Below are 25,794 nucleotides of genomic sequence, written 5' to 3'. Positions count from 1 at the left end.
TGTTTACTTTTGTGTGATCTTGGGCATCCTGTGAACTCTGAGTCTTTCTTTAGCTCCGAAGTTGGAGTCCAACACATGACCCATCTATCTCATGACATTGTCATAAAAATTAATACAGGTGGAAGTTCGTTGTAAGCTGAAGTGCTGAGAAAGTGTAAAACTGTAATATCAGAATTTGCTTAGCAGAAATATTGACCGGATTGGTGTTCAGTTTTTATTCCCTTTTTTTCTTGCTTTTGGTAGTATGCCTAAAATTTCTCATCATTACTGCCTTTAACTTTTATACCAGTATACACGATTATCACTTAAGTAGGATCTGTGTTTTAAAGGAAACCTATACTTTGACAGTAAGCTGATGGTCATTGAAAGAAATGTGTGTGATCTTTCTGTAAAATTATCAAAGTTTTAGAAGACCTGTGGTTCCATTAAAACCCCACAGTGATGAGAAAGAACTGTTGGTTGGAGTAGTTACAAACATGGGCCCTTTCCTGGGAAGGAAGGTGTAGAAATGTTCAGAATCATCAAATATGCAGCCAACTCTGGCATGGAGTTTGGTGACCGTGGGTTTAGATCCTGGTGCTTATATGCCCCATGATCTTGGGCAAGTGGCACAACTTTTCTGTCTCATTCTCTCCCTGAAGTAGATGTGAGTGAGAACGTCCACCTCCGAGGGCAGCTGGGAGGTGAATGACGGGAAGCAGAGCTCTCAGGACAGCGTCTAACACAGACATCCTCTGCTCATTGTAGGAAAGCTCTTCTTGTAACTGTTGATGCTATTCTGGTCTGTGAAGATGGTCGTGTCTTATAGACAACAGAGTAGCCCCTTGTCTTCTGCCTGTGTCTCAGGAAAGCTTCTAAGTCCCAGTGAAATACTCCTGAGCCTCAGTGATGATCTGACGGGAATAATAATTATGATAATAAAAAATGAAGCATTATTGTGACTTAGATGGAGCAGCTATAATGTGTCAGACCCATGCTTGGTCCTTTATGAAATGATTCTAATCGTCGGAGCAGACTTCCTGCTCAGATGCCCGCGCTCCTTGCACAGATAAGGAACTGAGGTCTGGGGGGGTGGTTTTGACAGCCATTCTCTCCCTGTACAACACTACATGGCCTGCAAGGCGCCTCCCAGAAACCGTCTGCACCACGAACATCCCAGCAGGATATCTTTAGAACCAAGATGGTTGCATCTCCCTTTGCCAACAAGAACTTTTCTGAAAATATTTTCTTTATTGTCTCTTCCAGGGTTAAGAAAACATATCACACCTTTGTCTTTAGATTATGATCCTTGCAATCTTGGGGGGCTTATCAATATTAAGAATCTTAATTCTTAGAAGTTAGAAGCAGGGGCTTGGGGTTGTTGTTTTAACAAATGGGACCTAATGAAACTTAAAAGCTTTTGCACAACAAAGGAAACTATAAGCAAGGTGCAAAGACAGCCCTCAGATTGGGAGAAAATAATAGCAAACGAAGCAACAGACAAAGGTTTAATCTCAAAAATATACAAGCAACTCCTCCAGCTCAACTCCAGAAAAATAAATGACCCAATCAAAAAATGGGCCAAAGAACTCAACAGACATTTCTCCAAGGAAGACATACAGATGGCAAACAAACACATGAAAAGATGCTCAACATCACTCATTATCAGAGAAATGCAAATCAAAACCACAATGAGGTACCATTATACGCCAGTCAGGATGGCTGCTATCCAAAAGTCTACAAGCAATAAATGCTGGCGAGGGTGTGGAGAAAAGGGAACCCTCTCACACTGTTGGTGGGAATGCAAATTAGTACAGCCACTATGGAAAACAGTGTGGAGATTTCTTAAAAAGCTGGAAATAGAACTGCCATATGACCCAGCAATCCCACTTCTGGGCATACACACCAAGGAAACCAGATCTGAAAGAGACACGTGCACCCCAATGTTCATCGCAGCACTGTTTATAATAGCCAGGACATGGAAGCAACCCAGATGCCCATCAGCAGACGAATGGATGAGGAAGCTGTGGTACATATACACCATGGAATATTACTCAGCCATTAAAAAGAATTCATTTGAATCAGTTCTAATGAGATGGATGAGATTGGAGCCCATTATACAGAGTGAAGTAAGCCAGAAAGATAAAAACCATTACAGTATACTAACACATATATATGGAATTTAGAAAGATGGTAACGATAACCCTATATGCAAAACAGAAAAAGAGACTCAGATGTATAGAACTGACTTGTGGACTCTGGGAGAAGGCGAGGGTGGGATGTTTCAAGAGAACAGCATTGAAACATGTATATTATATAGGGTGAAACAGATCACCAACCCAGGTTGGGTGCATGAGAAAAGTGCTCGGGCCTGGTGCACTGGGAAGACCCAGAGGGATCGGGTGGAGAGGGAGGTGGGAGGGGGGACCGGGATGGGGAATACATGTAAATCCATGGCTAATTCATTTCAATGTATGACAAAAACTACTGTAATGATGTAAAGTAATTAGCCTCCAACTAATAAAAATAAATGGAAAAAAAAAACCAAAAAACACCTAGGATCAATGTAAACACCAAAATAAAATCTAAAACCAAAAAAAAATAAAATAAAATAAACTAAGACTTTGTAAAACTTTTGGGCAAGTCTGTCTCCATCAAAATCTGTTCAGTGTTTACCAGTGAAATACATCTTGATACTTAAAGGTCTTGGGTTGAACAGAGTTGCTTTAGTGTTTTGGATAGTTTTGATCAAATTCAGCAGTCTTTTTTGTTGATCTGTATGTTCTTTTTTTATTTTATCATCTTAATAGTCCCCAAACAATAAAGAAAGAAAATGCCAATTCTTCTGAAATGCTTATTAATGGTTTTTTAAATTGTTCCCTCTTTTTTTATTGAAGAATTGTAACCTGCAAAGAGCACCTTAAACCTTTGGGGTTAAAGGTTCTTTTGTCACTTCCATCCATTGCTAAAATTGGTTAAGGAAAAGAGCTCTAAGTACCTAACTTCCACCCTAAAATTTTTCCTTTTTCCATTGGTACACATAGTCACAAAAACCAAAATGTCACTTAAGAATAAAACTTCCGTTTTATATTACTATATAGGTTTGGTTTTTTATGACTTCTTACAGCTGAATTGCTACAGAGTGTGTTCACAAAAACTGTGTTATGTCTCTTATTGCCACCACCACCACCACCACCCTTCTACCACCTGATTTTGGGTGAGTTTTATTGTATTAAAAAATAATACTCTGGATCCCTTTACTGCCAGGAAACAAAGATCATTTTTATTAAAGTTGCTTTTAGGATGACAGTGTCAGTCATCTCTCTGAAAATTCATTTTGGAAACTAAGTTTGTTCTTCCAGAACCCTTGAAAAGCAACCTGAAAAATGGCAGGGGAAGATAAAAATAATAGAGTAGGTGTAGTTGAGTTTTTATACAATGGAACTTAATTTAACTTTCTCTCCAAGTCCATTTCAAACTTGCTTTTGTGCATGAAAATATATTGCCTCTCTGTCCTTCCCCTGTCTCAGATTTTCCTCTTCTTGAACATAATCCCCTCTGAAGGATTCCGGGTATGAGATCAGAGCCCCAGCCTGGTGCTCCAGGGCTGGCAGCACAGGCCTCTCCTTCAGGGAGAGGACCACGCGGGGGGCCACCTGTGGCCTGGGAAGGCAGCAAGGGGACCCCACTGCCAGATTCTGCCACCATCACCCCCCAAACAACCAACATTTTGACTTGATCTTTGTAATTACAATGGATATCAAGTGAAATAGTAGAATTGAGAAATGATGGCTCTTGTTACCTGCGGCATGATTGTAGAAGGTAGGAAAGGTGGTTCCAGGTTTGCCAGGGTGGGGGCCTCGGAAGAGTTGGGGCGGGGGAGCAGAGACCCCGAGGAGCAGAGGGACCTGCTTCTTGTTCCTCCCCTCGGGCATCACAGGGGGTGGGAGTCAACACCCAGCCCTGCTCGTTCGGCCCTACAGTGTCCTTCTAGTAGGATCTGGGCACCTTGGAGACTGAGGAAAACCCAGCCTCTCCCAGGGCTCCTCTTGGGGAAACCCGGGGACTCTTAGGACAGGCCTGCTGGGACCCCCACAGGCATCGGAGCCACACTCCAGCCCGTTACCTCAGTCTTCTGTCCTATTGATGAAGGGTCCCCCAAGGTCTTGGGAGCTTTGCAGGCAAAGCTGCAAATGAGTCTGACAGAAAGCCCTGCTGGGACTTGGGTGGAGCTTTGTACACCCAGGTGGTTGTAGTGAAGCAGAGTTTGCGCAGGGACCACAAAGACATTCGCTCTTTTGTTTGTTGCTGTCACTTTGGCTTTAATTTGGGGGACAAGTTGGTGGCCATAGGCAACACAGGACTGCAGGAGCGTTTGGGCACCAGGTCCAGATCAGACGTTCCTGGAGCCGCTGATGCCACAGGAGACTTTGATGTAGACAGAGACTGCGCCCTGCCTCCTCCTCCACTTGGTAAAAACCCTTATCAGCATCTCGTCCCAGTTCTCGGTTTGAGGAACCTGTTTCTAACACCCCAGGGCTGTGCTTCTCAAGATGGGGACAGTCTAGTCTTTGTTCTTTTTCTTCCTCCCTTGTGCCTCTCACAGGGCTTGCATGTGATAAATATCACAGAAAGGAAGGAAATATGGATAAAATAGTTTTCTTCTCACTCATCTACGTCACAGCTTGCCTGACCTAGTACCAGGAGCTATGAAGTATCAGAGCTGAAAGGACCCTAGTGGTCTGGGGATGATTTGGTGATAGAGCTGGACTGACTCCACTGGTGTGGGGCTCAGTTCACTGTGCTCTTGCCCCTTCTAGATGATGGCATTTAAGAATCCACCTGCCAATGCAGGAGATGTGAGTTTGATTCCTGGAGGAGGACATGGCACCGCACGGCAGTATTCTTGCCTGGAGAGTCCCATGGGCAGAGGAGCCCGGCGGGCTGCAGTCCATGGGGTTGCAAAGAGTTGGACAGAACTCAGAACACATGCATGCATATCTCACCTGGCCTGCACTATTGCTGTGAATACTTTTAGAGACTGAAAGATTCTGAATTAAATATAACATAAACATTACAACAATGAAGATATTTAGTATGGCTCTGATAGTATTCAGTTTTTCTAGTTTTGTTTAAAACCCTAGAGAGAGTTAAGAAAAACAGCTTTAAAAATAGTAGGGGACTTTGGGTTATAATTTTTACAGTCATGTGTCTGTTATGCAGTTGTGATGATTACATTATGATAAACATAAGTGAAATGAAATGTGCAAAGGAAAGCATCTTCACTTGTCAAAAAGGGGAGAAGTCACTCTTAAAGATGTTCCATCTTGGACTAATTTACTTGCAATTCGGTGCCTGTTGTGAAGATTAATAACACGTGGCCTTTTACACAGCCTCTCAGCCCAAGTCTAATGTTCCAGTTGTCCTTTTATTACCCCAAACCTCCATAACTGTAGGATTTTTTCCTCCCTGCCCTTTGTTCACAATATGGAGCAGTAATTGAGTTCATATTTCTCGCCCAACCTTTCAGCTATAATTAATATTTTATGATATCAGATTTATCACTAACTAGCAGAGCAGTATGATGTGGGACCACATGCTCAGGCACACGTGCACACACACACACACGTGCACACACACACACGTGCACACACATTCAGTACAGAAGTAACAGGGATGCCAGGCAAGCTCCTCATGATGAATGACAGCTGCACGAACATCAGTTTTCTCTGTGGTACCCTGCACGTGTGCCACAGCAATAGATGGCCGGTCTTATCTAGAACAGAGCAGGACAAAGAAAAATGAAAGTGGCCAACACAGAATACTCGACCCCATGGATCAGTTTATGCTGCGCAGTATCCCAGAGTCTACTGTCCACGGAAAACTGGTGACCAGACCTCATTTGTGAGCCAGTGAGCAGGACATGCTCGTTTAGCTGCTCTCAGCTCCCGTGTTACATGGATCCTAGGCATGATGATAAACACATTGACCTTACTGAACTGACCTTTCCTTCCCCCTAATTTTCAACTGGTGGCAATATTTTTTTTCCATTTATTTTTATTAGTTGGAGGCTAATTACTTTACAATATTGTAGTGGTTTTTGCCAAACATTGACATGAATCAGCCATGGATTTACATGTATTTCCCATCCCGATCCCCCCCTCCCACCTCCCTCTCCACCGATCCCTCTGGGTCTTCCCAGTGCACCAGCCCGGAGCACTTGTCTCATGCATCCAACCTGGGTGATCTGTTTGCAATATTTTTAAAATGTTGTTCAGTTGAACCAGGTCGTTCTGATCTTCAGGGTGTTACTTCAGTAAATGCTGACAGGTTCGGGGAATGGAAATGACTGGAAAAAGAACAGGAAGGAAATGCAGTCTGTGTTACTGCATAAATAAACCTGAATTACACATTTCTTTTCCCTGTTTTGCATATAATTTATATTTTCATTTTCCCTCACCCCCCAAAGAGTTACTCTTCAAGAAGGTATTGATATTAGACTCTATTCTTTTTTCAATTTTTAATTGAAGGGTAATTGCTTTATAGAATTTTGGGGTTTTCTGTCATACATCAGTAAGAATCAGCCATAGGTACACCCATGTCCCCTCCCTCCTGGACCTATCTCCCATCTCCCTCCCCATCCCACCCTTCTGCCTGTCACAGAGTCCCTGTTTGAGTTCCCTGAGTCATATAGCAAATTCCCATTGGCTCTCGATTTTACACATGGTATTATAAATTTCTATGTTACTGTTTCCAAACATCACCCCTTCTCTCTCTTCTCCTCCCCCTCTATCCTTTTTTTAAAAGAGAAAATGGAAGGCTTTACCAAAAACCGCAATCAAGTTAAAGTTACTATTAAGTGTAAGAAATGAACACTATTCTAAGCCTTTGACATGATGAGAAACACCAACAAAAGGATTAGCAGAAGCAACAAAAGAAATAGAGCAGGACTTTTCTCCCCTCATCTCTCCTCTTCACCCAACATTCTGCTATCTAGTTGGATAGTGAAAGTGTTAGTCACTCAGTCGTGTCCGACTCTTTGTGACACCGTGGACTGTAGCTCACCAGGCTCCTCTGTCCATGGCATCCTCCAGGCCAGAATACTGGAGTGGGTAGCCTTTCCCTTCTCCAGGGGATCTTCCCGACCCAAGATCGAACCCAGGCCTCCAGGGCAGAGGGAGGAGCCGTCTAAGCACCATACAAGCCCGTCTGTTGGATAACCCTTCAATTATTTTATGCTGATAAGGAACAGAGTAAGGTAAGAAGAGTGGACTTACAACTACAGGCTTAACCTTGAAAAGAATTAGGACACATATTTTAAAGCCAATTTCACATCTGCAGCAGGCTTATTTTCAACCTCTTCAAAGTTAGAAAATACCAAAACCATTTCATCGCATTTGAACTTTTATGTTTAACGAAGTCCATGAAAGACGTTCAGATGTTCTTTCCTAGGTTATACTTCAAGGGCTGTTCTGTATAAATGCAGATTTCTTATTCTCCTTCTAAGAGGCTTAGAGTTTTGTTGTAGGAAAGCCTAGCATCAATTAAACTTTAAATTTCATTCTGTAAGAAAGTTTGGATATAATGATGTCACATTTTTGGCAGATTAATCCTCACGATGGATTGTGCTTTCACATTGCAAATGTCGCCGAAAAGTTTTGTGTTACTTTAAATTCCAAAATAGTGGTGGAGGAAAGCTAGCAATGGTGTGACTGATAAACAAAGGGAATATGATTAATACATTAAAAAGATAATAGAATTTTAATTCATCTCACTAAGCTAGAGACTTATATTTGGTTTACCATCCTTGAGAATTTCCCTTTTATTTTTTTAATCATCCTTCCTTTTAGGAGAAGCATTCAAACAGTGAGATTTTCAAAGCTGCTTTTTAGCTAACACTTGTGGTCGGAAAGTTCTTATGAAAATCATCAGTGGGGATGATGTTATTTGTACAAAAGAAAAACATATCAGCCATCCAGTTCTGTTGAGGTACCGTTGACCTGGCTGTCAATACCGTGTTAATTTCCAACCGGGGGGCAGTAGCGTGTGGCCACTGGGCAGCAGAAGGGACTTGGCTATTTTTCATTAGCGCCTGGACTTTGATAGAGGGGGATGGAAAAGAGCTGCCTGACCTTTCAGTGCTTAAATTATTAAAGAGCAAATAGATTTGAGGTCTGGATGCTTGCAAATCTAATTTGTCTTGTGGAGCAAGGATGAAAAGACATTCTGGGTTTGAAATTGCTCTGGTCTACTTACTTCTTCCTTTAATATATCTGAAGATGAGTAGATGGTGGCTATTTAAGAAGTAATATATCTGGAGTAGAGTGTAGGGCCTAACATGCCAACTGGCTAAAATCAAGGCCCGTTAAATAATCATTTAATCTTTGAATTTTCATATGATCCTCATAAACTTGCTGATTGGAAAAATTAGTTCTTTTCATTCATATTCACTTAGATGGCATTTCAATTCCAAAACGAAACTGTCTTTCTCTTGTCGTTGTTGTTCAGTCACTAAGTCGTGTCCGACTCTTTGAGACTCACTGGAATGTAGCCCGTCAGGCTCCTTTGCCTATGGGATTCTCCAGGCAAGAAAACTGGGGTGGATTGCCGTTCCCTTCTCCAGAGGATATTCCTAACCCATGGATCAAACCTGTGTCTCCTGTATCGGCAGGTGGATTCTTTACCACTTAGCCACCTGGGAAGCCTTAGGGAGTGTCAGATATTTTGTTCAAATTAAGGCAGGACAGTGCCTGGCACATACTAGAGGCTCAAAAAATATTTATTGAATTAATAAAAGAGTAGCATTGGGGAAAACTAGCAAAGGTGGGGGTTGGAAATGGATGAAAAGTGAGAAGTGGAGGTGATGGAAGAGGGGGTAGAAGAAACAGATGCAATTTCTGGTTCTCTCCAGTTCTTGTTTATTTGTGGGTCGTACAGCATAGACTTGCAATCTAACCAGCATTATCTTATCACAGAACTTCTCCTTGGTAATTTCCTCCTCTCTCAGGTCTTGTGTACTCAGGAAATGAATACAGAATAGGCTTAGTATTAGATTTTAGTAAAGCAAAATGTATTACTAGCAATTATCAGTATATTTCCTCCCTATATATTACATACAAGGTACATAAAGTAGAAATTACTTCTGGATTATGTTACATTTTCAAAAATATATACTTCATGGCCCACTTCATTCTAAGTCTCACAAGATACAGAAATGACTGTCTCATCTGATGGTCAGGAGACCATGTCAGCTGTTACTTAACTATGTGCCCCAAAGAGAATGGGCACTTCACCTCTGAACCTCAGTTTTCTCATCAGTAAAACCAGAATATAAAACCTACATGTGCAAGGCTCCTGGGCTAGTATTTCCTATATGAAATAATTTCTGTAATTTTTTTCTTTGCATAAATCTTCATATCTCTACATTATCTACTGTAGTACACTAGACTTCCAAGAAGTTCTTCATAAAGTGGAATTTTGAACATTGTGTCATATAGCAAATAAGCTGGAAAAGATTTCTAATAGAAGAAAGCCAACGTTAAAAGTTATTTAATGGAGTATCTCTCTGCAAAGTAATGAATTCTTTTTTGATTTGTCCATCTTGCAAGAGTAGTCTTTGTATGCTGAATAAAAAAATATAAAATGTACCTTGGAGATCCATCTGATTGTCTCATTTCATCGGAAAAAAATAAGATCCAAAGACATTAATTTCGAAGCCAGATTTTAGCAGCATTAGGAGTAGAGCTTAAATGGTGCGCATGCCAGTGTCCGCCACCCCAACAGCAGGCCCTGCAGAAGAGTCACAGTTTCTCAGCTGATGCTTGCACTTCTCTGACTGAAGCCTTGAGAGTTGCACATTGTCCTTCTCTTACGTTCTGCTGGTTGCATGCCATCATCAAGGTTAGCCAATCCCACACTCGGTGGAGAAGTGTCCAAGAACTTGCAGATCTATTATAATTGCCACATCTGACTGTAGATATAAGAGGTCAGACAGAAGGGCGTGTGAAGTCAAAGTCCCCTTTCACCTCTGTCTGTGTTCCTTGTCCCTGACCCCTATAGGAAGGTCCTCCCTAACTTCTTCCTTTCATGTTGCATCCATCCTGTAGGTGAGAACGCCACAGGGTTTGGTGGAACATCCTGCAGGAACGGTAAAAAGTCTTGAGGTCAGAAAGAGTCCTGTTTTCTTTTCTGAGTTTACCTCCCTTTGTCATCACACTGTAATCCTGCTGGACCCCCTGCCTCGTGAGCAATCAGTCTCATGTTCTACAACCATCCGTTTTTATTGGAACAGAATCACAAAGTGAACGGCTGCTGCTTGGCATGGCCGTAATAGAATGTGCTAAGTGGTTATACTTCCAGAAACAGGAGATTCACCAGGTGCAGATCCCAAGTTCACAGGGACAGGAGCATAGAGAGAGACCTCCCCTCACTGACTCCAGCTGATGGGGGTGGAAAGCACCTCCCTCCTGTTCAGTTTCCCCAGCTGAAACGAGTGTCCATGCTGAGCAATCCCAGGATTACAGAGTTGTGCTCGGGGAGTCACGGTGCTTTTCTGATAAAGTAAGAAAAAGATACATCTCCTTGTCAGAAGAACTTGCAATCTAATCTGGATTCAGTTTTTCAAAACTGCTGCCAAGGTTTCTCTGTATTAGAATCATTTTTTTTTTCCAACCAAACTGCACAGAAGTTCATCATTCTAGTAAATATATGCATCTCAGTAAAGAAATCCATCCCTTCAAGGTCTCTCCCAGTCTCCTAAGGCTAATTCAAAATTCACAAACATTGAAAAGGGGTGCAGAGGGAAAGGTGGGTAGGAACCAGGAGACCCAGTCCTCCCAGGGGACATCTGAACTCATAGCATTTTCTGAGGATACTCAGCCCCATCTTATTTTTGTATGTAATTCAAATGCCCTGTTCATGATTTCCTCTTAGAAACTGCTTTTGACTCCAAGTTGTTGGCTTTTGAAATGCAAATGCCTTTTTCCTGCATTCCTAACATCCTGTCTTTCCACTGACCGATTATGGTGAATGCAAAGGAACATAAGAAAATATGGGTTCCTTTCTATGGCTGAGTAATATTCCACTGTGTATACGTACCACAACGTCTTTATCCATTCATCTGTTGATGGGCGTCTAGGTGGCTTCCATGTCCTAACTGTTGTAAATAGTGCTGCAGTGAACAGTGGCGTGCATGTGTCTTTTTCAGTTAGTTTAATATATGTGGAATATAGAAAGATGGTACTGATGAGCCTATCTGCAGGGCAGCAGTGGAGCTGCAGACATAGAGAACAGACTTGTGGACATAGTGAAGGAATGAGAGGGTGGGACGAATTGAGAGAGTAGCATGGAATCATGTACATTAGCATATGTAAAATAGATAGCCAGTGGAAATTTGATGTATGACACAGGGAGCTCAAATCTGGTGCTCTGTGATGACCTAGAGGGGTAGGATTGGGTGGGAGATGGGAGGCAGGTTCAAGAAGGAGGGGACATATGTATCCCTATGGCTGATTCGTGTTGATGTATGGCAGAAACCAAAACAATATTGTAAAGCAATTATCCTCCAATTAAAAATAGATTTAAAAAAAAAAATATATATATATATGGAAGTCACACCTTGGTTAGCCTGAGTCATCACACCTTGTATCTTGTGACCTGATAAAAAATTCACAGGTGTTCATACAGATGTCACTGAAGAAAATGTTATGTTGCCTTTTTCAATGAACTTACAGCTAATAGTTTCATTGATTGGTTAAACCGAGTCCATTTAGTACAAATTCATCTTCAATACCATATAAGAGGAACATTATCTTGGTGTTCTGCTCACATCAACAGGTAAAATTAAATGTTTTAACTATGGTGAATTTTCTTTCCCTCCAGAAATTGTCTCATTTGGGGTTAGAGAGTTCTGTGGAAGAACTCTAAGCACTTTCTGTCTCTTTCATGGAGCAAGTGTGGGGTCCATGTCCGCTAGGCACAAAGCCCTTATTACTAACTCTGTCCTTGTTGTTTATCTGGGGTGACCTATGGGTCTGTGCAGTTGAACACAATGGGGTTCAGCTCTGTTTTCCTAAACAGTCACTGAGGATACTCTTTTTTTTTCTAGTGTCTACCAAATAGTGGTCGAGGAAGAGCGTCCTCGAAGAACGAAAAAGACCACAGAAATCTTAAAATGCTACCCAGTGCCCATCCACTTCCAGAACGCCTCCATACTGAATTCCCAGTACTACTTTGCAGCAGAATTCCCAGCCAACAGCCTCCAAGCAGCTCAGCCCTTTACTATTGGTGATAATAAGACTTACAACGGGTACTGGAACACCCCTCTCCTTCCCCATAAAAGCTACAGAATTTACTTCCAAGCAGCTAGTAGAGCCAATGGGGTAAGTTTTATAAATGGCTGTTTACTTAGGCTGTTCAGGATTATTAATGCGAACCCAGTCAAATCACACATTGTAGTCGTAAGAAGGGAAGTCATGCTTTTGTGTGTTTTTACTTGAAATAAATGTATTTTATTCTCTCTTTTAAAAAATTATTTTCACCTGGAGAAATTCCTGGGAAGAAGCAAATATATTCGTATATGGAAAAATATATTGTCAACGGGATGGTTTTTATTTTCAGTTTTTACTTGTTACCAAAAGTTGGCTAGTAATTCTGCTTAGCTTACTATTTTACAGGAAAACAGCACAGCTCCAGCACGTACATTCAGCTCATTTACAATTTTGTGAGATTCACAACATCTGTCTTTTCAGCATATTCTGTCCCATTTCTTTGGTGCCACAAGAGTTTATGCTTCCTATAGCTGGGACTAAATTAGTTATCTTTTTTTTTTTTTCTTTCCTAAGAGAAAACAGCTTTAGAAAGATAAGATGGAAACAAAATACAAACTATCGAGTTGTTTTTGAATTTTTCTTCCCTTTCCTGTTTAGACTGACCCAGAGCTCTCATGAGACAAGAAAGTTTTTTCCTTCACAATGTGGGTCTCGGCACCACGACTGCCTTTGGCCAGTGAGAAGCAGGGATCAGGGAGACAGGTTTTCCCCACGAGTGTTTGCACAGGGAGTCAGTGAAGGATCTGGAGAAGGGAGTTGGGGGCCCTCACCAGGCCGAGGCGATTCTGTGCATAGCTCCTACCCACCACCTGCTGCCGGGTACCCACAAGCAGCACCACTGCCAGCCCTGGAGCCAGAAAATGTATCAGAGCACAGTCCAGGGAGTAATCACGTGTGATTAATGCCACTTTTGGAAGTGAGACCTCCCCTTATCTGTATTTAAGGAGAACTGCAGAAATTTTATTTGTTTCAGAGAAAACATGAATAGTGATTTTTCTCCCCTCTTTATTTAACACAGGAAACCAAAATAGACTGTGTCCGAGTGGCCACAAAAGGTAGGTTGAAACTGTGGGTTGTTCTGGTTTCTGTCCTATCCAATTTTAGGCGGTATTTCAAAACTTCTTGAAATGTTCACGCCACTGAAAGAAGTGTGTTGGACGTGTGTGTGTTTCCATGTGTGTACTAGGATTGTATGGCAGTGAACTGTGTTTCACATAGTTTTTTTTCAAATAAGAAGTCATATTGCTGTGTTTCAAAGCAGTTTTCAATGGTTATCTTTTAAAAAATTCTATTAAAATAGAGTTACTTTTTATATGATCTCCTATCCGTGTTTTAAACCACAGTGGACCCTACCTAGTAATACTGGGTTCAGTGAACTTCAGATGCAGGACAGTAAATTACCTCTTGCTGTTTTAAAGCAATTTATTGTTTAGTTGCTAAGTTGTGTCCAACTCTTTTTGCAACACTATGGACTGTAGCCTGCCGGGCTCCTCTGTCTGTGGGATTGTCCAGGCAAGAATACTGGAGTGGGCTGCCATTCCCTTCTCCAGGATACCTTCCCAACCAAAGGATCAAACCAAAGTGTCCTGCATTGGCAGGCAGATTCTTTAATGTTGAGCTGCCAGGGAAGCCCTTTAAAGCAGTTATCTGGTTATAATCTGCAAAACAGAGTCTGCTTGGGCTCTTCTCACTGGGGACGTGTGTCTCGCTCAACCCAGGGACCAGGAGATGTTACTGTGGACCTTCTGTTTCCCTGGCCTGGTTATCATCCTGAAAAACTGTGATCAAGGAAGAGATGTAGATTAGGGTGAATCAGCATAAACTCAACACCTCCTAAAGAAGAGACTGCAGGGGTGTGTGTGTGTATACATGCTATGACGTCATCTTGTCAACCTTGCAGTGTACTTTTAACCATCCCAAGTGGGAGTGTGTAAATGCCCTGAGAAATGCCCAAAGCTACTTGAAAACAAGGCAGCATACGTTAACACCTGTAGTTAAATACACTCTCTCAAATCATTAGACGAGACATGAGGACAGTGAGCAAGTATCGTGAGGCTGAATTTAGAAAGGACGGCAGAAAGCTCCGGGTCTCCTCAGATCACAGGGGCTCCCTCGATGATGTCTGTGGATGAAAATATCTTGTTGTTCTTGTTGTTTGACGTTCAGACAGTAGAGTTTACATAGATTACAGGTGCCCATTGGCATTTTCAAAATTCTCATTTTCTGAAGATACATGACCTCTTTATCCCGTTGACTTGACAGATATTCTTGGTTTCATATTATGTGTCAGGCCTTGTGGGATGTACTTAGCTCATTTATATTTTGTTTGTCCTCATGGGCTCATAGCTCTATTTCCAAGAATCTCCTTATATTGATTTTAAAATACTCAGTTCTTTATATCATATTGTACTTGATTAGGAGCCTTTATTTGTAGGGCTAAATTAATTTTTAAAAAATGGAGTTACAGACATTGATGTGTTTTCTAAATTGTAATTCACTTTTAACTGTTAATTATTACAGTATGATAAGACCTTTGAGTGAGGTATGAACCGTCTTAGGCCTCCAGATCATGACCCATGCTCAGATTGCTTTATTGAGTTCTGAAAAGCCAGTTCCAGAATGCCTAATTTATAATGCCTTGCCTTTAATGTCACAGCTGAAAGTTAGAATTGCTTTCATATGCATGTTCTCATTTATTTCTTCTAAATTACTGTGAAAACAGAGATACAAATTGCTATTTTTTTTTGAGATAAAAAAATGCATATTTGGGGAGACGAATTGACCTGCCAACGACACTCATCTAATAATCTGTGGGTCAAGGCTTGATCCCAAGTGTTTGGACTCCTACACCAGTGTTTCCCTGTATCTCCTGGCTTTTCACCAGGCAGATCCTCTGGCCACTCATGATTTTGCAGTGTACGAGTATCTGTCCTCATTTTTACTAAAACTGAGTCAGTGCCCAGTTGACTCAAAACAACAAAATATCTGCTATCTTGTTCATTTGCATAGTTAGGTAATTATATAAATAACACACTAGTAAACATGGAAATCTGACGTTTGCTGTTTTCACAATAGATTGAATTAGATGGTGATTTGGATGGTTTTCTTCCATCATCAGCTAGATTTAATCAATATTGTAATTTGTTTTTCAATTCACCAAAGGATGATTAAGCAATCAGATGACCTGATTGACTAAATATTTCCCCGCTCAGATTTTCTGAGTCAATTTGCAAACATTTACACAGCAACAAACTCTATTCTGTCAAATAAACTTTGGGGAAAAAGAGGGAAGTAGATTTTAATATTCATTGCATCCCATTGTTATTCCTGTTCATAAAATCATCACACAGGAGGGAGCCTTGGGAAATACACTCCTTGTGGGTGAAGCTACAATGTTTGATACTATTTTATTTCATTAATTTCTACATTTACAGATTCAGCAACCTTCCTTTACTGCACTTTCTAATGTTTTATCACCTTTATAATCAGATAATTTTTTCTGATTGATACTAAAATTGATTTTGCAATGAAGGAAGCCATTCCATCTTGACCAGTCAAAACAGAGAAACAGACAAGTCTGATAATGTTACTGACACCATATCGTAAAGATGTTTGAAATTTAAAAGAGCTCAGACATCTTGACTGTTTCTGTCACGTATTGCTGACAGTATAGTGGCTTAATTGAGTTTTCAGACACTAAACCACTTTCCTAAGCAGCATTTTGAATTTACAAAGATTTCAATGTTCTCATGAAACAACTGTTGACATGTACCTTCATAGAGCAAGTATGGAAGTAGATTTTTTTCCACAAGGAACTAATTTGTCTTTTTTCCACAAGGAACTAATTTAACAGATATGTCTCTTAAAGATGTATTTCATGCTAGTTTGAAATTTAATGTAGTGATTATTTTAATCATATTTCAAGGGTATGTTTTGGCACTAGTCATCTCAAATATAAAGCCTTGTAAAAACTGGACACAGGAAAATACCTAAGGTGTGTTATTGCATGTCTTTATATGTTGAAGAATCATCTGTATTTTTATGTATCTTCCTTTAATGTATATATCTAATTTCCTCATGAGTATATGTAGCTTTATTTTGATTGTTAGCTATAGGCAAACTCTTTCCAGAATATTCTCTTACATTAAAAAGACATTGTATGATGACAATATATTAATACTTGATGTTTGGGGGTTACTCTCCCAGTTCATAGAATTCTTTTTAATCTTTATGGTAGAGTACATAGAAATTTTCCTAGTTTTTATTTTTGATTTTTAGTTACATTCATATGTTTATAGTTGAATTCTTTTTAAGACCGCTTGATCCAACTGTGTCTTAAGAATCAGTGTACATCCCTTATGGCTGCCTTATGGTAACTAGTAGGGTGGAAACTCCTTTCTGCTAATTTTGGAAGACTTTGTTGATAATCAGTTCTAAACTGAGAGGATACACTTAAAAGTAAAAATCTGTTTTGTTAGCCGGTTACAATTTTTGTCTTAAATGAAGTATAGTCATTCCAACTGATAAAATAATTAGTTTAAACTGTATACTTTGCCTTAATCTCCTATAAAATAATGTTTTCCATGACATGATGCCAGCTATGTTTCTCCTTGACAATATATACGTTTGGAAGCTTGTTATACTTTTTATTTTTAAAAAGTATTTGAGGACACACATAGATTGTAAGTGAGGAGATAGAAAAAGGTACTTCATGCAAACAGAAATGACAAGAGAGTGGGGGGTGGTCACAATGCTCATATCAGACAAAACAGACTTTAAAACAAAGTCTATAAAGAAAGATAAAGAAGGATATGTGCAATGATTAAAGTATCAATACAGGAAGAGGATATTATAGTTGTCAATTCATATGCACCTAATATAGAAGCACCTAAATACATAAAACATATACCAGCAGACATAAAGGGAGAAATTGATGGGAATAAAACAATAGTAGGAGACTTTAACACCCCATTCAAATCAATGGACAAATCTTCCAGACAGAAAATCAATAAGGCAACAGAGATCCTAGATGATGTATTAGGACAGTTAGACTTAATTGATATTTTCAGGACATTACATCTGAAAAAACGAGTGCGCATTCTTTTCAAGTGCACATGGACCATGCTCTAAGATTGAGCATGTTCAAGGACTCAAAACAAGCCTCAGCAAATTTAAGAGGATGAAAAATATTTGAAGGCCTATTGTATCAGACAGAGTGTAATCTATAATACTTCTAAGTATAGATACATAAATGTATCACTTTTTAAATTTTACAGATTTTGAGTTAATAAAAATTTGGAGGATTTTGTTTGTTTTTGGTATTTGGGGGAGGGTGTCATTTGTCTTCCTGTCCTTGCTGTGATTTGAATGACAGCAGTATAGCTAGAAATCAAGACAAAAACTTCATGAAAACACATGCTGAATCCTTTCCAAAAGTATTCTAGTAGTCAGATATAAACCCTAAAGGAAAAGAAAACAAAACCATTATTTTAATGTCATATTTTATAAAGGTGAATTTTCTGTGCACAAATGCTCCACTGTTTCTAAGTGTAGTCTTTAACTTACATTTGTATGGCAATGTGCTTTGCTGGGAGACCTTCAGGAAACTTTGAAGGATTTCTATTGTTCTGATACAATTTCTAACTATATTCAGAAATGTGAATGTTTCTTTTTTTAATCACTAGTCTCTTTGAGAAGTTCCTCTAGACTGTTTTTCTGTTCACTGTTTTGTTCAAAGAAATGCCATCCTTTCTAGGCCACAATGCTACAGAATGAAAGTACCCTGAAAAGAAGAACTGAAAAGAATGTCTGTCGAGATGTAAAGCTAATTAAGATTCCTTTTAATTACTCATATTCAACACGCAAGAAAACAAATTATATAGCCAGGCTGCTCATATATGCTAATCTGCTATCATTTAGCTATGGATTTAGAAATAGAAACGTAAATATGATACACATCTGCTGCTCTGTGTTTTCCAGAGAGAATATTTCCTTTTCTCAATCTGAAACAGTCTTCATAATGTATGTCTTGAGTGTATTAAGGGTCCCAAGAAGTTCCTAAGAAAAAGAAACCTGTTTATAGCTTTGTTCAACCCTACAGTTTCTAAATTTATTTGAGCCAAACTCACTTCTCAAGGAACCCTAGAGTTATATAAAACCTAGTTTGGTGACTGCTGACCCATCAAATTCCAGGAGTTCCCACCACCAATAATTGATACACCAGGTGTGATGTTTACTGTCCTGTGGGCACCTTTGTACCTAAAGGAGACCCTAAGCTTAGCACCAGATGCCATCTTTAAAGCATCAGGATTTAACAGTATTCTCTTCTATAGTGCATTCTTTTGGTATTTAAGACATAGTACAGCCAGTTTTCCTGTAAAGAGTAGACAGTAAATATCTTAGGCTTCCTGACCAACCCACAGCATCTCCATTTCAGCCCCTCATCCCTGCCTCTGATGTGCATGAACAGCCATCATCACGGGTAAACAAGGAACATGGCCTTGTGCCAATAAAACTTTATTTGCAAAGGCAAGCAGTGGGCTGGCTTACCCCTATTTTACAGTAATTTGCAATAAAATCAAGAGGTCCCTTGTAACTAAGAATAATAGTCACAAAGGGACATTTTACAAAGAAGAACATAATCAGAAAATCCTGGACTTTTCCATTTAAGTTTTGAGCCACGGGTTTCAGCTTGCCTTCCTTTGAGTTGTGAATGCATGGCTGACTGACATAGGTCTTCTCAAAAATCTTTTTGTTCATTATTGTTTACCAATTTCAGTATCAGACAGATGTTCAGTTTTTATAGATATGGTATAATTTTTCTTAGAAGTAGAGTGGGTCAGATTTTCCTGTAGTTAATGGAAAACCTCACAAGAATGTTGGTTGAACACCACTATCTATGACTAAGCAAGTGTTCCGTGTGTAAACTTGGATTTGGTACCAACTTTGTCACAAGCCTTCAAAATATCATTTTACTATTTACAATTCATTACATCAGTACACAAAATCACATGCTGTGTCAAACCAAAAAAATTTTCTTTGTAATGCTTTGAGAGTTCTCCCTTCTCTGACCAAACTGTTTATTCATATCACTGAGCAACACTAAAAAGTTTTCATTAATAACATGTGAAAGACGATGATACCACTCTTAAAACCAGTGGCTGCTGCTGTTTGGTTATAAGGAGAAGCACTAGTTGAATGGTGCAGAGGGATATTTCAAAATATTATGCACCGGCAGTTTTGAGTTTAATTGTCTGCAGATGGTAGATGATCTATGTCCCTTACTCATTGCCACGTTTCTAACAGTACCCAGGCTGTTTCGTGTAAATTAGTAATCGTTCATGTAAGCCTGTCCTTAATTCTCCAATATTTTTTCTTTGCATCATTTTCCAGCTGTATCATGTTAGAACTGATGTTTTAATTTCCTTTATTTTTTTTCAATATCTGTGTGTCATAAATGTTAACCATTTAAACTCAGCTGCTGAGCCATTCCAGCAAACTAAGCAGCCCGCCTGCTCTTAATCACTCCTCTGGTCACATGTGAACCTTGATAACCAGAGCAAAGACAATGACTAGTCTTTTTGTTTTCAACTGGTGTTTTGAGATGCATTTTTTTTTTTCTTTCATTCCCTGAATGTGACAAAATAAAGTTCCTAAGTGGAAATGCTCTACACGAAACTTAGTGATCAGAGAAATTTCTCTACATAAAAATGTTTTTAGTGAAGGAAGATCGTATTCTCCACAAAGGTGATTTTAGCAAGAAGAGCAAATATTGTGATTTAAGCAGAAGAATTTTAAATAACCAAATACATATGAAAAGCTGCAAGTTTGGATCATCAGAATTTGCAGTGAATACATGTAAATCCATGGCTAATTCATTTCAATGTATGACAAAAACCACTGCAATGATGTAAAGTAATTAGCCTCCAACTAATAAAAATAAATGGAAAAAAAAAAAGAAAAAAAAGAATTTGCAGTGAATCTTTCTACCCTCTCTACTCAGTAGCAGTTAAAGACACTATTGAGTTTAGGTTTTTCTTTAGAGTTAATGTTTTTACTTTTTTGCTTTTATTTTCTCCTGTAGTCAATTTAACGAGAATCTCAGCCCAAGCTTGCAACTATGTCATAGAAAGCTAACTGCCTGATGAAAGCCTGTCTAAGGGAAACGAATTCAGAACAATCAACAGCTGGCTGTGGTGGTTTTCTCTTTTCCTTCTCTTTTTGTTGTTGTTGGAAGAAAGTTGAGACGATGTGATATGCGGACGGAGATTCTCCTTGCTAGCCTAGCTTCAGTCTGGCTTTTTCTTCCCTCATGCATGCTGACCTGGGGATCCTCCTTTGCCATAGCTGCGATAATCGTGACTCAGCTTACGACACCTCATATTCGCATCGCCCCTGCCGCAGGCGACGACCAGCTGACAGGTCAGACGTTCAAGTACAGACGAGTCATCTTGCCCATCTCCTGCTCATTCTTCTCAGCTTTGTCTCCCCTCTGCATCTCCTCCTTCGCTTTAAGGCTCGTTGACGGTGTCTCCGACTCTCGGTGCCGACGTGTGCCCGCGTTGATGCCGTGGTGTGCTCATTGTTCTGTATGCACTTGTGTCCCCTGCATCCAGCACAGCCCCGCCGCATGACCTCATTGTCTGTCTGTCTGTCTGTCTGTCGGTATGCTCCTCTCTAGCTTAACGTTATACGGAATGAAATTTGCTGGATTTGCCACAGTAGTGCCATCAAAGTCGATCTCTATCAAAACACATAAAGATGTTTCCCCAGTTATCCACGTTAATCTAGAAAGGCGTCGAGATTTGAGCATGAGAGGTCTGTTTGCACCTTGCAGGGTCTAGTTTGCACACGCATTTAGCAATCCACAGGCTTGTCTGCCTTCATTTAATGAAGCCACTCAAAACTGTTTGGGTGACGCTATTCAGACGGCTTTTTGAGTTCCCACCGGTAGAGCAGAGTCGATTGCATTCCTAACAGATGCTTGTTTCAAAGCACACTGTTTATAGACAGCAGAGACAAATCTGCAAGTCAAATGCACTGAATAATTTATGGAAGTTTTTAAAAAATTGAATGGCTGAGAGTCGCATAATTGAACTGCATGCTTCTTTATACCAGGAAGAGTTAGCTTGTCCATCCTTCTAAAGGTGTGTGAACAAACACATAAACTCCCATAGGAAAGGAATCCGGTAGATTCCTGCACATCAAAGGTGAGTAGTTAGAGCGTACCAGAAGACTAGCTTTGGCCCTGCAAGATAAGCGCGCCATCATCAAGATTTCTAATACCGTCACGTGGGCAGGACTCTAAGTCTGCTTTCAGAGCATCACCAGTGTGGGAGTTCATTGCATGAGTTGTAGGCATGACGCAAGCCAAGTAAGAAACACAGCTGCTCTCCGTAGGATTTCCCATTCCTGCAACTGTTTTGTGTGTATGAAATTAAGGAATATACCCTACCATTCAGGGGGAAAAAAAAGTAAAGCTTAACTCATAGTAAGAATTTTTGGTAGAGGTTTAAATTGTTCTGTGAGCTCAGTATTTTGGAAAATCAAGCCACTGAGACTCAGGAAAACTATAGACTGCTTTTTAAAGAAATGTAGGATAATTTTACCTCTTTCCCTGCTGTAATTCCATACGTATTTTCAGGACTCTGTTTCAGAGCCTAAAGGCTATAAACTTGTTAACAGTTCTGCTGCCCTGGCTTTCAAGTTTCTTTTAAGTGGGTTTCTTTTACTGGCTGAAGTTCTGATTGTTGCAGACACGCTCTTATCCTGAATGTGTGACGTGTTCCTCCCAACAGTAAATTTCCTTAGGGAATCATGTCTTTTCTTATATAGATCTTCTCCTCCAAAAACCTTTACATGTCAGGCCTGGCCCATGGTTCTCTGAATAGGGTTCAGTGTCCATCACCTGGAAGGTAATCTAGGCTCTTCAGCAAATCTGACTGCCCCGTTGTCTGAGTTGGCACCAGTCTGTTGCCAGCAAACATTACAAAGAGGTCAGCTCTGCTATTGTAAAACCAGTACCTGTAGGAAATACAGTTAAATAACCCTTTTTGAGATTTTCCCAAAGCTGCTACCTTTGAATTTAGCACATTGTTTACTAGGAATGAAGTAAGGGACATTTTGAATATCACGCTCTTTCTAAAACTTGCATGATTAAGAAGACACCTCATTAATCAGCCTCTTTCACAAGGCTTTCAGATCCAGGGCACCTTATTATTTTGGAACTAGTCTGCAGGGAAAACAGACGTGGCTGAAGCATATGGTAACCATCCTTTTAAGGGCTGCAGGTGATCACCAACATTTACTTTGGTTTATTAGGGATGAAAATGGCAGAGTGTTAGAATAAGCCCCCAAAACTAGTGCAGAACTACTCCTGTCATTTTTTATAGTACTCCCTGCTGCTGTTGTTGATGGTTCCTCTTACCCAGATAAATTCAGGCTCAATTAATTTTTTTTGCTTTTCCATTTGCATCAGCCATCCATTGGATAGCAAGTAGCTTCTGTTCTCTGTCTTTTTTAATAGATTTATTCATGAGTTGTACTGCAAGCTTGAGAGCTCATTCATTCAATCACTGATCGACATTACCAAGCACCTTCTGTGTGCCAGGTCAAGGGAGGGCACTGACTCCCACAAATACATTTACTTTCAAGGGTTGCCCAGACTTTTGGCATCAGATGTATCTGCACATGTGACACCAAAACCTACACACACAGGCTTTTATGGATGAAAAATGGCTCTCACGCTTGTTGCACAGTTGAGAAGAGGCAACAGCTTTGTAACAACGGGGGGAACAGACATGAATTTCGAAGTCTTTCTTGTGGTGTTGAGTAGCTTAGAAAATGGTCCATGGGGCTCTTCTGAATCTTTCATATCTCTGATGCAGTGTTTACCAGACCAATGCAGGCCCTTCCAGAAGTCAGCAGGAAATCACAAGGGATGCATTCTGAATGATGTCTTCAGCAGTTTTCTGGTCCATTTTGTTTTAATTGTAATGATGTTTTGCTCCTACAAATGCTGCCGGATGCTGTATGTAGAGGAAACTGTGATAAGACACTGATTCTTCCACAGCCTGGATCCTGGGATATAATCCATGTGACTTGGTCCACCTCAGTGTATATAGTATGCCCCCTTCCTTCTCTAGCACAGAGAAGCAACCTGATGACCTGACCCCAGCCATGTCACTGGGGGTCCATGTCAGACACAACCAAATAGCCCATGAGTGTTAGCTGGTTTAATTCACTGAATGAATGGAGCTCAGATGCAGGATGCTGGTCTGGCATTGTGCTGGGGCTGTTTCTTAAAAATTTTTGACTCAGTCAGCTGTAAGAATGCCTCACCACCAATATACACATGGACACAGACATTTAACCAAAGCAAAAGATTTAGAAACTGCCTACCAGTGCTGCTCCCTGGATAAGCTGCACTCTGATCTATTTCCATTCTGTCCCATCTTATTCTATTTTCTTTAAAAAAAAAAAAAAATAGTTGCTACCTACTAAGCTGATTTCATTTCCCACTAATGGGTTATAACCCACAGTTTAAAAAAAAAATGAAAACAATGCTTTTCTAAACCACTATAGTTAGGGAACTGTGAAAGGGAACAGAATATATAATTGGAATAAAGGTCCTGTCTTACCTCAAAATTCATACTCTAATGAGAGCAGACAGAGAAAATTCTAGAAACTGGAAATGCTTCTGCTTTCTACCTGCTTCTCTTAGTTCCTTTATTAATTGTCTGTAATGTAGAACTGCTTTGGGAAGAAAGTAACAACTGCACATGGTAGATATTTCTCCTTAAGTTTTTTTTTTACTTCACTTTATAAATAACTCTAGGCTGTTTATTTTATATTAAGATATTTCTGTTTAGGATTTAAAACCCTGGTCAGCTCTGAGATGCTGTGGAGAATGAGTTTCTTCAACAAACACTTTTTATCATCTGTTTTGGTTAAGCCCTACATCTTAAAATGATAAGATCCATATAGTGGAGTGTTTTATAAACAAAGTGACTTCTGGGATTTGAGTACAATTGAGATATGTCAGACCATGGAGGATTATTTGCTAGATATTATTAGTACTAAAATAATAGAGAACTAGCTGACGGTTATTTATACATAAAATTTGAAGTTTTGAAAAAGATTCATGTACCAGATGTCTCTATTGTCAAAGATAAACACAGCCCAACATCAGCCGAAGTGGTGGAAACAGATTTTATTCAGTAACTACTAACTTGGAAGGAACTGAGCTGAGCTCCAGTCTGAATTGCTCAGAGGTGACTGGGACTTTACAGGGGAGATGAGAGAGTGGATAGCAGGTGATGGGGACTCAGTAGGGTCAGGGAGATGAGACGTTGGTCCATGTGACACCATTCAGCACCTTCTGATTGGCGTCTGTCAGGCTTCTCTTGTCACATAGAAGCTAGGAGCTGGGACCCTGTCCTCAGGGGTCTCTGGAATCCATAGTCAGTTCTTCAGTCAGCCTTGAGTTTCCGAGGCAGGCACTTTGAGGGGCCTAGAGTTCCCAAGGGATGCAGCCTTGAGCTGTTAGAAATTATGTTCGTCTTTGTTCAAGTCTTTTCTCTGTGGGCCCAGGTGGGCGCCTGGTGGTAAGAGACTCAGAGGAGCCTCCTGGCGTTTCGTCCCAGGGCAGCATCCTTGTCACTCACCCTCCTTCCCGAGGGAGCAGCAGTGACTCGCTGGACTGGTGACACATGGAAAAAGACATGAGAGTGTGTGATCAGCCTTTTCTGGACATCATCCTCAGGACATACATGTTCCTTTGTGTCAGAGGGACTCAGAAGAGCCTGGCTAGGCTTTGGCCATTGAGAGAATCTTTTTCAGTATATCAACAAAGCTCTCATGAAATAAGCCCCAAGGAATTTCTCTTTCTCCTTCATGTGACTCTTAAAGCAGAGAGAGATCTTTTTTTAATGTCACATATACCACATGGATGCTTTTGAACTGTGGTGCTGGAGAAGACTCTTCAGAGTCCCTTAGGCAGCAAGGAGATCGAACCAGTCAGTCCTAAAGGAAATCAACCCTGAAAACTCATTGAAAAGACTGATGCTGAAGCTGAAGGTTCAATACTTTGGCCACCTGATGCAAAGAGCTGACTCATTGGAAAAGACCATGGTTCTGGGAAAGATTGAGGGCAGAAGAAGAAGGGGGTGACAGAGGATGAGATCATTGGATGGCATCACCGAGTCAATGGACATGAGTTTGAGCAAACTCAGAGACATGGCCGACTCAATGGATATGAGTTTGAGCTAACTCAGGGAGATGGTGAAGGACCTGGAAGCCTGGCGTGCTGCAGTCTGTGGGGTCGCAAAGAGTCAAGACACGACTGAGCAGCTGAACAATATGTAACACATGGAAGCTAGTGAAGCAGGTCCCCACTGAGGAACGAAGAGGCTGCAGTGTTTGTTTATGGAGGACCTTCTGTTCTAGATCCTGGGCAGAGGTCCCACTCCACCTGTTCACTGACTCC

The 25,794-nt window shown here is 40.4% G+C and overlaps 1 protein-coding gene across 9 annotated transcripts in view; it reads left to right on the top strand.

Moving 5' to 3' along the window:
• Positions 1-25,794, top strand: part of PTPRM (protein tyrosine phosphatase receptor type M) — a 635,772-nt gene that overhangs the window by 389,094 nt on the left and 220,884 nt on the right. For 6 of the 9 annotated variants that reach the window (XM_070452667.1, XM_020878049.2, XM_020878051.2 and 3 more), the window contains exons 12-14: positions 12,086-12,359; positions 13,327-13,363; positions 20,655-20,729. In XM_070452667.1, the coding sequence (XP_070308768.1) occupies positions 12,086-12,359; positions 13,327-13,363; positions 20,655-20,729 (386 nt within the window). The remainder of the gene's footprint in view (positions 1-12,085; positions 12,360-13,326; positions 13,364-20,654; positions 20,730-25,794) is intronic. The other 3 variants (XM_020878055.2, XM_020878053.2, XM_020878052.2) reach the window with 1 other exon arrangement.

The sequence above is a fragment of the Odocoileus virginianus genome, chromosome 22 (assembly GCF_023699985.2).
Source record: "Odocoileus virginianus isolate 20LAN1187 ecotype Illinois chromosome 22, Ovbor_1.2, whole genome shotgun sequence".
NCBI lineage: Eukaryota > Metazoa > Chordata > Mammalia > Artiodactyla > Cervidae > Odocoileus > Odocoileus virginianus.
This window is presented reverse-complemented; position numbering and strand designations above follow the sequence as displayed.